This window comes from Macrotis lagotis, chromosome 6 (genome assembly GCF_037893015.1).
Source record: "Macrotis lagotis isolate mMagLag1 chromosome 6, bilby.v1.9.chrom.fasta, whole genome shotgun sequence".
NCBI lineage: Eukaryota > Metazoa > Chordata > Mammalia > Peramelemorphia > Peramelidae > Macrotis > Macrotis lagotis.
Window position 1 is genome coordinate 191,547,999 of NC_133663.1, and position 12,271 is coordinate 191,560,269.

General features: G+C 34.0%; 1 protein-coding gene across 3 annotated transcripts in view; it reads left to right on the plus strand.

Annotated features, from left to right (window-relative positions):
* Positions 1-12,271, plus strand: part of ST6GAL2 (ST6 beta-galactoside alpha-2,6-sialyltransferase 2) — a 106,711-nt gene that overhangs the window by 59,877 nt on the left and 34,563 nt on the right. For all 3 annotated transcript variants that reach the window (XM_074192169.1, XM_074192171.1, XM_074192170.1), the window contains exon 2: positions 8,908-9,872. In XM_074192169.1, coding sequence (XP_074048270.1) covers positions 8,908-9,872 — 965 coding nt within the window. The remainder of the gene's footprint in view (positions 1-8,907; positions 9,873-12,271) is intronic.

Sequence of the window (12,271 nt, forward strand, 5' to 3'; positions counted from 1 at the left end):
ACATTAATCAAGAGGGGCTCTGTGTGTGTGTATATATGTGTTTGTGTGTGTGTGTGTGTGTGTGTGTGTGTGTGTGTGTATGTGTGTGTGTATTTAGCTATTCCATTTAAGAGAACTGTGGGCAATATAAACCTGCAGGGCTAATAGATCTATGGGAAAACTAAATAGTGTTAAAAATAAGTAGTTTTGGGGCAGCTAGGTGGCGTAGTGGATAAAGCATGGGCCCTGGAGTCAGGAGTACCTGGGTTCAAATCTGGTCTCAGACACTTAATAATTACCTAGCTGTGTGGCCTTGAGCAAACCACTTAACCCCATTTGCCTTACAAAAAAAACTAAAAAAAATAAGTAGTTTATTATAGTCAGGCAACATTGTAATGATCTTTTTGTGAGAGATTCCATATTTGATATTTTTAATTTGAGTGCTTGTATACATGTTCAAAAGCTTGCAAATAAAAAATCCTGAATTTTAGAGCTGAAAACTCTCTGCTTATTTGACCATTAAAGTAACTCATATTTATATAGAGATTTGCAATTCAGTTCCCTTTAATTCAAAAAAATTTTATTCTATGCAAGACCTTGTGCTAGGGACTGGGAATACAAAGACAAGTCACTTTACAAAGTGGTGATATGAGTAACAATATTATTCTCATTGAATACATGAAGAAACTGAAGCTCAGAAAAGTTAAGTCAATTATCCATAATTATAGATCCTATTTGAACTGGGGAGTAACTTGGATTCATGGCAAATTTAGCATTCTCCATTGAGCTTTAGGTGAGGAACCAGGTTGTAATGCCATGTGTTCATACTGTTCACATCATACAATTCAATTTGTAGCGGAGTCTGAAAAAAAAGACTTTTCTTGCTTACTAAACTAGAATTCTTTCCATAACCTCTAATTATTAAGCTTCAGGGGGAGATGTCTAAGGTTCCTTCCAGTTCTTTTCCTATGATCCTATGATCAGTTACAACAGGATGTCTCTCTCAGGTTGATATGAATGTCATTTATCTGAAATTCATTAAAATAATGATAAGAATAACTCATTTAGATGATTCTTTATGTATGTATAATATTTTTTTCTATATTATGACATTGGATACTGTAGCCCAATATAGAAAGTCCAATACTTATTGCCATTTTACAGATAAAGAAACTGAAGCTTAGTGAAATGAATTAAGTTATTGTATACTTGTTGTTAGAAATGGAATTCATTTCCTAATTCTGATTGCCAGAAACAGTGGGTTTTTTTTCAGTATATAACACTATTCTACCTTTCATCATTTTATTTCTGCATAGTTAAATACTATTTCATAATAGTTTTCAAGTCCATGGTGACAATTTAAAGTTTTCCTTTAAAAAAATTAATGGATCACCTTAAGATCCATTGGATCTACCTTAAGATTGTTGATAGTTGTAGAAATAATTGGGCCCAAAGCACTTTATGTGACTAATACAGTGACATATTTTTAAAGGTGATTGCAAAGTAATAAATATTTGCACCTTTTTAAAAAATCATTTTTAATATTATTTTCTTTTTTAACAGAGCTTCAGATAACTTTTCTTTCCTTCCACCTTTCAACCATACACTGAAAAGACAAACAAAATGATATCATTTATACATATGAAATCTTACAAAATATTTCCATATCAGCCAAAACTAAGAAAAGAAAAAAAAAGTTTACTTCAATTTGTACAAGAGTTATCCATTCTCTATTTGGACTTAGTATTGTCTTGGATCATTGCATTGATCAGAGTAGTTAATCATCATTACAGCATTGCTCTTACTGTTGCACAATGATCTCTTGGTTCTTCAGACTTCACATTACATCAATTCATATGAATCTTGCCATGTTTTTTGTCTGTTTTATTTTTTCTGAAGTCATTCCATCCTGGTCATTTCTTCTAACTCAGTAGTACTCCATCACTATTATACCATAACTTGTTCAGCCATTCCTCAACTGATGAACACAATTTCTAATTCCACTACAAAAAGAACTGATATAAATATTTTTATACATATAGATTTCTTTCTTTTAAAAAAAAATCTTTGGTGTGTTTCCCTTGTAGGGGTATTGCTGGGTCAAAAAGTATGCACAGTTTTGTAACCATTAAGCAGAGTTCCAAACTGTTCCCTGGAATGGATGCAATAGTTCACAATTCCAAAACAATTCTTTAATGTGCCTATTTTCCCTCATCCCATTCAGTATTTGTTGGGTAATGTCTGAATAATTTGTTTAAATTACATTTCCTCTAATCAATAATAATTTTGAGTGTTTTTTATATAATTATATATATATTCCATTTCTTCTTATATACTTTGATAATTTATGAATTGAGGATAGCTTTTATTTTTATAACTGACTCAGTTCTCTATATATTTGAGAAATGAGACTTTTATTACAGAAACTTGCTATAAAATTTTTATAATACTCAATTATCTTTTATATCTTTTAGCAAAATATAGTTTCTCTGATTATCTCTTTTTTTATTTAGGTCTCTTTTTGCTTTGTCTGAAATCATGATCACTATAACTATTTTTTTTATTTCTGCTGAAGTATAATAAACTCTGGACTAGTCCTTTATTTTAACTTTGTGTTTCTTTTTTCAAGTCTCTTCTATACAATTTGATTCTGGTTTCTAATCCATTCATCTATCTGTTTCCATTTTGTGGGTAAACTCTTCCATTCACATTCACAGTTATGATTATTGTGCACTTCCCTCTATACTATTTTCTTCTGTTTAATAATATTCTGTCCTTCATTTTCAAAGAAATCCATGACATTAGGGAGGTGATGCCATGACAAGCACATGAATTGGATTTGAGTGAGAGGAGGCTATGCTAAGTCACCAGTTTCACTTTCTCCTCCAGAGCCATTTGGGCCCAATGGCCAGATATGAATCAGGATGCCTGAAGATGGCCCTGGATGCGAGGTAATCAGGGTTAAGTGACTTGCCCAAGGTCACATAGCTAGAAAGTGTCAAATATCCGAGATTGAATTTGAACTCCCATCCTCCTGACTTCAAGGCCAGGGCTCTATTCACTGCACCACATAGCTATTTCTCTACAGGATAAGATGGATTTATATACCTGAATGTATATGTGTATGTGTGTATATATATGTATGTATGTATTTTCTTCCATCTTTGAATCAAATTCTGATGAGAATAAGATTTAAACCATGCCCTCCACTTCCCTTTTTGCCCACCACTATAAAAGCTTTTCTTTGTGTGCCTCTTTTATGCAAGATAAATTTCCCCATTCTACTTCTTCCTTCTCCCTTCTCCTAGTGTATTCCTCTCTCTCACACCTTCATGTTTTTTCTGAGATCAATCCAACATAATCAACTCACATCTATGGCCTCTGACTATATGATTCTTCTAACTACCTAATAAATGATAAAGTTCTTAGGAGTAACATGTATCATTTTCCCATAAAGGAATGTGAAAGTTTAATTTTATTGAATCTATATGATTAGTCTTTAATATTTACCTTTTTGCTTCTCTTGAGTCTTATGTTTGAATGTCAAATTTCATATTCAGCTCTGGTCTTTTTATCAGTGGTGTTTGAAAGTCCTTTGTTTCATTAAATATTTATTTTTTTCCCCTGAAGAATTTTACTCAGTTTTTCTGAAAAGGTTATTCTTGGTCTTAATCCTAGGTCCTTTGCTTTTCAGAATATTATGTTCTAAACCCTCCACTTCTTTAATTTGGAAGGTGCTGAATATTCTGTAATCCTGACTCTGGCTCATGATATTTGAATTGTTTCTCTCTGATTGCTTGCAATATTTTATACTTGACCTGTGAAATCTGGAATTTGACCATAATATTTTTGGGGAGTTTTCATTTTTTAATCCCTTTCAGAAGATATAAATTTATCCTAAAACTTATCTGATTCACGAATTTAAAACATTTTCTGACCTCTGATTAGGTGGCATGTTAGAATAATTTTATGATCAATTCTAAACTTGTATAATATTTAAGTTAAGTATATAATCTCCTCATTGGAATATTGATGGTAACTCACCAGTGTTAGTCATTGAAAATTTCTCAGTAGGGAAGGCCTGTATGAATTTAGGATTAAGAAATAATACTTCCTTCGCATTCAGAAACAATTAACTTACTCTTCCATCGCTAAATCATTTGAGTGGCATTTTATCATTTGATGATGAATTACATTATTCAGAATAATCATTTTTATCAGCATTTTTGAGGAACTATATTAGCAAAATGAGTTTATACTTAGTGCAAAGTTCAAACATTTTTTAAAAAAATACCCATTACATTTGTATAACTTTTTACTTGACATGGAGGATTAAAAAATGACCTCTGTCTTTATGAGAATTATAATTAGTCAACCAAAAATATATTTGTTACCTACTATGTGTCAAGTTCTGGGTATCTAAACATAAAGAATGAAACAATCTCTATTTGTATAAGTTTGGGAAAGAAGGGTAATGGAGATGAAACATGCATTCAGTTAACTATACTGCAAAATATGATCAAAATTTGAGTGTAAACTGATTTCTAACTAGAGGCAATCAAAGAAGACTTCAAGGAGAAGGTACTTGATTTGGGTTTTGAAAGAAGGGTAGAATTTTAATAGATATTCGGAATGAAGCTGGCAGATCAGTGGATTTTTATTATGTAGATTCTTCAGGAAGGAGCCACTGAATGAAGGAAGTGATCAAAACTGTGTATTGGGAAGATATCTTTGGCAACTGAGTGATAGATGAATTGAAGTCAGCAGACCATTGCTGTAGTCAGGACAAATGTTTTCTCATCCACTATGGGAATGGAAAAGAGGCAATGGGAACAAGAAATGTGAAAGATAAGATAATTACAATTTAAGCTTAATATGCTGTGGTAACTCCAACATGACTGAATCAACGTTTTTTGTCCAGTTCAGCAAATAAATTTCTGTTTATCTGTCTGCGAAGAGTTTCTGTGTATAAGACCAAACATGAGTTATTCTATTTGAGTCCCCACCCTGTCCCCAAGCACAGCCTGCCTGGCCATCTATTTCTCTCTCAGGGATTTGACCCTATATGCTGATTTCAGAGTAATGCAATCCTTTTAATGATCTTACTCAGGTTTTGTGAGCAGAAGCTTTTCGGTTTCTTATGATTTAATTATTTTGCCAAATATTCTCTTAATTGATCCTCATGTTTGCAGTTATTCTTTTTTTCTAGAGCTTGAAAACAAAGACTTTTGATATATTAAAAGGCAGATCATCATGAGCTGAGGCAGTTATCCCACTCTATTCTATTATTACAATGCATCAAGAACCACATAAATCTTACTTGATGAAAAATAGATCTCATATTGTAATGCTTGTTTCCAAGGATCTCAGAGTAATTTAACTTCACCTTTTTTCCATGCACTTTATATTTAAGGGTTGTGGAGAAAGAGAGAGGGGGGGAGGAGAGAGAGAGAGAGAGAGAGAGAGAGAGAGAGAGAGAGAGAGAGAGAGAGAGAGAGAGAGAGAGAGAGAGAAGAGAACAAACTAATGGGGGGAATTGGGGGTAGGTTGGTTGTGTTTCATCCACACTTTATTAAAAGTACTGTGTAAAGAGGAAATGGTTTCAAATACTCTCACTAATGGTTATGTTCAGTGTGCATTTGAGAAAGTCATTTAACTTCTCTGGATCTCCATCTCTTCAATGGTAAAATGAGAAGATTGGGCTACAGGTTCTTTGAGAAGTCCATTTCAGTTCTATACATACAATGCTATCCTCATCCCTCTCCCCATCACTTCAATTAGTATGTTTTTCCTCTGTTATAAAGAACAAAAAGAACCCATTTCATAATTTAAATGAAAGAATTTTGTTTCTTAAAGACTACTCCATATGTGAGAGATTTTAAAGAGTTTTTACTGTATTGCTTAGAGTATTATTGGAAGTAAAATTATTCTTATTCCTAGGTGGAGTAATCATTTGGTTCTGTGACCAACAGGGACAATTGTTCAACTGTAAGGGATGAGCGAAACGACTGAAGACTAAATTGATGCTTGTATATTGCCTAGAATAGATTCAGTCATCTGACTTAGAAAATTCAAGTTTGTTTTCTTACATATGATTTTGCTTTTACATTTATATTCTCTAATTTTAGTTGTTTTTTTAAATAAGGATACATACACACAAATATATATATATATATATTTATAATGTAGATTAAATGTGTGTGTATGTGTATCATATAGAGACTCACCTACCAGCTATATAAATAAACTACCCCATTCCAGCTTATGCATTCAAATGAATTTTTATTTAGTAATTTTCAGTCATGTCTAACTCTTTGTGACCCCATTTGGGATTTTCTGGGCAAAGACACTGGAGTGGTTTGCCATTTCCTTCTTCAGCTCAATTTACATATGAGGAAACTTAGGCAAATAGGGCTAAGTGATTTTCCCAGGGTGACATAGCAAGTAAGTGTCTAAGGCTGGATTTTAACTCAGGAAAATGAGTCTTCCTGACTACAGACCCACACTCTATTCACTGAACTTCCCTTTCAAATGAATGGTACCTTCCAAAACCTTCATAACATATTTTAGCATTAAGATATTTCATGAGCATCTACTTAGAAATTTTCTTTTAAGTCAATTAGACATAACTCAGAATACAACATCTCTCTGATTACTTGAAATACTATTTTATTTCTGCCAGAGATTCTAGTTGACTTTGTAGCTAAGCTGTGCTTCTCTTTGAAGCTCTCTTAGAATGTGCTTTGGAATTATTATTTCTCAAGTTGTATTTCTGTCTTGGATATTTCTATCTCCATAATATGTTTTTATCTTGGGAGCCTTTTTTGCTGTCAGGATTTTGAATTGTGGCCAGACTCTGTACCCTTCTAAAGGGCCTATTGTCAGTATGTTTGATTTTGATTTATATTTTCTTGAATTTTGCTTCTAGATTCTCTGGATATTGAGTCTTGGGTTCTAAAGGATATCAGAAGTAGCCCAGGTAGAGGAATATGTAGAATTTTAGCACATTCTATATAATTTCATCTAGAGTAAATGATATCCAATTGCTGACCTCCTCATCTGAGTTTTTCAAGTTCCTAACCCTAGTTTGGATCTGGATGACAAAATTAAATTTCCCTTTTATTGAGGCAGCAGTAGACTCTAATCCCAGTTATCTAGCTTGAAGCGTCTTCAACCTCTAGACTTGAATGCTGTCCCTTGGTCTGAGGTCTTGGCTCAGCTGCAACCATCAACACTCTTCTATGGACTCTATAACACTAAATCAATATTAGTGTCATATAGGCTCTTCTCAGTTTTGTTCCTGTTACTGTCTCAAAAAAGAAACCCAGGTTCGATCTCATTTGGATCCATTATTGAAGGTTGACCCAGGACCTGACTACAAATCCCTTCTTAAGTTTAGGCTGTACCCAAAGCCCAGTTGTGGGGTCAGAAAGACAAAGCTGCTGACTGATTTCTGGTCCTACTCCCTGGATGGAAGTATATCTCACTGTATTTTCAATTTGGATTTCCCTACTCAGACTGATGTATTTTTCTATAAATCTGGAATAGCTAAGGGGTGTCCTTGTTCTTCCTAATCCACCATATTGACTGACATCCACTTCTGATTACTTTAGTCATACTTTATTTTTGATCCTGTTACACACACACACACACACACACACAGAGAGAGAGAGAGAGAGAGAGAGAGAGAGAGAGAGAGAGAGAGAGAGAAATAAAAATATTAGCTAAATAAAAATATTTATCAGTCACTTCCATCCAACTTGACTCTGATTGAAACATAGCAAGTTCCAAAAATCAAATCTGCTTTCAAATATCTACTGCCATTTAAGGTATTTAATTGAACTCTCAAAGAGGAGTTTTAAAAGGATTGTGAACCATGACAGTATTGTTGTGGTAAACAGGTAATCTCTTAAAGGTTTAAGAAGGGACTCATATAACTTTAGTATATATGTTATAACAAAATATTTTTTATCATTTATCCATTTTAATAATGTTCTAAAATATTGAGAAAAGAATAGTGTATACATATATGAGCATATATATATAAAATGTGTGTGTATTTTCATATACATATATATATAATTTCCATAGATATGTGTATAACACTTTTTTCTTCTTATCTTTCCAATCCTCTTATATATATTACTTATCTCTCTGCACCCTATAGTAGACACCAGTCTAAAAGCGATTTTTAAATAATATCTCATCTCCAACCTTCATGCTTTTGCATTTTATGTCCCTCATGCATAGAATGCATCTTCTCCTTTTAGACTCTTCAGCTTTCTTTTTGACATCTCAAATTCTACCTTCTGTAAGAGATGTTCTTAGTCTATATTGCTACATATCCATACCTGCTAATGCCTCTCCCCCTCTAAGGTTTCCTTTTATCAATTCTGTATCTTGATGATGATGTGATAATTAATATTTAGATAGCATTTTCTATATGCTCTGCATTTTTAAGCATAAAATGTCCTCAAAATAACCCTTATATGTAGGTACTATTATTATCCCCGTTTATAAAAGAGGAAACTGAAGTAAGCAAGTTAAGTGACTTACCCATGGTCACACATTGAGAAATATCTGAGGTCAAATCCCAATACTGTATTCACTGCATCACCTAACTGGCTCATTACATAGAATACAAGCTCCTGAAGAACAGAGACCATTTTTCTCTTTTTCCAACATAATAAATACTAAATAAATGATAAATAAATGTTTGTACTTGTTGATTGATTGAATAAAAACAGGTGAGGAAAAGCACTTAATCCTCCTTTGAGTCAGTAAGAATTGTTCATTGAGCAAATTGGGAAAGAAAATTGGGACATAAATCTGTGGAGTATGGCCTTGACACAATGTGTCATTTTCCTACTGTATTTATGTAGAAAGCTGTGGAGTGTGCTCATGCTAACTTTTAATGTTATCCTATAGGTTGCTTCAGGACTGCACTACTTCAGGACCCAGAAGTGCTGATACAGGCTCTGCCATGAAACCGAACTTGAAACAATGGAAACAATTAATGCTCTTTGGGATATTTGCTTGGGGTCTCCTTTTTTTAGTGATCTTCATCTATTTTACAGATAGCAACACTGTGGAACCTGTTCCAAGTTCCTTTTCATATGTTGAAACTAAAAGGATCCTACCTATTCAAGGGAAACAGAGATCAATCATGGGAGCCATGCATGACCCATCTTTTTCTGAAACCATCGATGGGAATGAGGTGCTTCTCAATGGAGACCTTTTTGATTCATTTAACTTAGGTCCCAATAGCCTTCAGAAATGGACTGAAATAAAGGATGGTTTGGCGAATGAAGAATTTTTTCCTTCTCAGACAAGAAAAAAAGTCCCACGCCTTTTCTATCAAGTAGATGATGATTATTTTTTTACCATGGGCCAACCAATGTCTCACAGCCACAGCCAACAGATGGTGAAGTTTGTTCCCCTCAGTGATGAGGACCAGCAAAAGGATGTCAGACACAATCGAAAGAAATTTATATCAAGGCACAGGAGAAGCCAGTTGCCCCACTGGGACAGACTCTATTCCACCATGTCAAAGTCCTTTCTCTACAGGCTTTGGAAAGGCAATGTGTCTTCAAAAATGCTAAATCCTCGTCTACAAAAAGCGATGAAAGATTATCTTATCACCAATAAACATAGAGTAAGATTTAGGGGAAAACGGAACTCCAAGCTGACAAGGGAACAGCTGTTGTGTGAGCTCAGGGACCGAGTGACTGTGAGGACACTGGATGGAAAGGAGGCCCCTTTTTCAGACCTTGGCTGGGAGAAACATGTCCCTCAAGTGCCCCTGAGCAAACTGCATCCTCATGGTTTGGGGAGCTGTGCAGTAGTCATGTCTGCAGGTGCAATCTTAAACTCTTCACTGGGGGAAGAAATAGGTGAGTTCAGAAAATTTTTCACCAGCCATTTTTTTCAACAATAAATGGGTAATCATGAAGCTTGCTCACCATAATACTGTTTATGACTATTTTTTTTAATCAAGCCCTTTTTTCCTCATTGAAACACTAAGTATTTGATCTTTTAGCTCAGTCGAGGTTAGAGGACATCACAGATCTAGAACTGGAAGGGACCTCAGAGCCATAATTATAACAACAATAACAATAATAATTATTATTGCCATATTTCCCCAAAAATAAGATCAGGTCTTATATTAATTTTTGCTACAGAATATGAATTAGGGCTCATTTTATGGGATGTCTGGAGATAGTGGAGTCATTATTTAATCTATTCTCTGCAAGGAAGTTCTCGTCTTTAGCATAGTGAGTGCTGACTGAATCCTAGATTAGCAGACCTCTTTGGATGCCTCACAAAATAAGTGGCAGCGTTAAACATTCATTAAAACTGCTTTTATGCACCAGGCTTTTTAGGTTTTGAGAACATAAATTTCTGAAAGACATTCAATCTTATCTTTCTTGCCCTTAGAGATGATTAGAGGTGGGACTTTCTTTCCATCCATGCACATGTTATTCCTACATTGTGTGTGAGCTCTGGCAATGTTTAGCATTTGACAATGTTTAAAGTTCGTCTGTTTACATAGGAATTTACCTCTCCTTCAGAGATCCCTGCCTGGGTATTTACAAATGATTATAATTTACATTATCGTTTATTTTGAGTATTAAAGTCAAAAATTTTTTTATGTAATTCACCACATCTGTCATGTATTGCAATGGATGTACTAAATGTGTCCATCTAGCAGATGAAACTGGGATTTGCTTTGGGAGTAGCGCTTTGATTTCTGGCATCCTGAAAAAAATAATGCTAGGGCTTATTTTTGGGAAATTATATTATTATTTAGCTAAATGTTATAAAATTATATTTACATAGCAGTTTAACATTTGTAAAGTAATTTGCCTATGTTTTCTTATGTGGATCTTACTTGTGAGAGTGCTTCTATTATTATCCTCATATTACAGATAAGGAAATTAAGACTCACAAAGGTTAAGGGACTTATTCATGGTTATATAGCAATTAAGTGTCAGAGGCAGGATTTTTATCCTGACCATTTAAAGGTCAACCCTTTTAAAGATGAGCAGGCAAATTCCAATGGTAAATTATTTTATCCAAAGCACAGAACTAATACGAATCAGAGGTGAGCTCTGGTCATAGGTCCTCTGATTTCAGTCTTCTTCCCTCTCTCTACCAGGATGAAGAGGTAAAAGTATTCTCAGAATTAAGAATGAAGCTTACCTAAGAAGTATTAAAAAGATATGCAGGAAAGATATGAAGAAAATAAGATTTGTTCCCTCTTTTCCTTTCTTTCCCCAACTTCAGGATTCAGAGAATTATTTGTTTCCTAGTCCCAAAGAACTCTCTTCACACAGTTGACCATAAGATTAATTTTCTCTCAAAAACAATGCTATGCATTGTGGTAAGATTCCCAGACTAACCCAAAAAAATTTGTTTAACCCATGAAACATTTGAATCCTTGGAGTAAGAAATGAGAGGACAAGAACACAATGACTCCAGAAGATAATGACACATAAAGTCCTTTCATTGTAGGTGTGACACGGGTTAAATAGACCTTTGTGAGCTAGCTGGGGCCAGGAATTTAATAGTCATTATTTGAAGCATTGTTTTCCATGGGAAAATGAATTGACTTTCCAAACAACTGACTTTTGAGTGATTTTTTGCAGCATAACTCTTTTATATATTTTATTGCATGTTTACATATTCATCCATATTCACAAACACACATTCTATCCAAATTTTTCCTTTCATATTCCAATATGAATATTAGATTATGAATCTACATCTAAACTATTTTTTCTTTCATTCAGCAAATATTTATTAAGCATCCAATGAATACTAGCTATTTTGAAAAATATCAAGTTTAAATAAGACACATATCCTGCTTTGTTAGAGCTTTAGAGTCTAGTAGAGAGAAATAAAACCAACAAAGATTATAAAGATGCATAATATTGTATAAGGAGTGTATTAGAGGGAATAAATAAGTTAAATGAAGTGAAAGCAAGAAGGTGAGGAGATGGAGGAAAGCATCATGGGAAAGAGAACTGTTTGATTTAGACTTCAAAAGATGGCTAGGAATAAAATGATGAAAAGAAATTGTGTTACAGATGCAAGGAAAAATGTGAGCATAGATGCAAAGGTGGAAAGAGTAGTGGTTATGTTTTAGGGTAGAAGTTATGGGTGGTAAGTATGGTGAGTAATCCTGCTTGACTAGTATATGGAGTATGTGTGAAAGTAATCTAATGTTGAAAAGAATGTGGAAATTGTTAGATGCCAGGTGCAAATAAGTTTAACCTATTCATGGTCAATA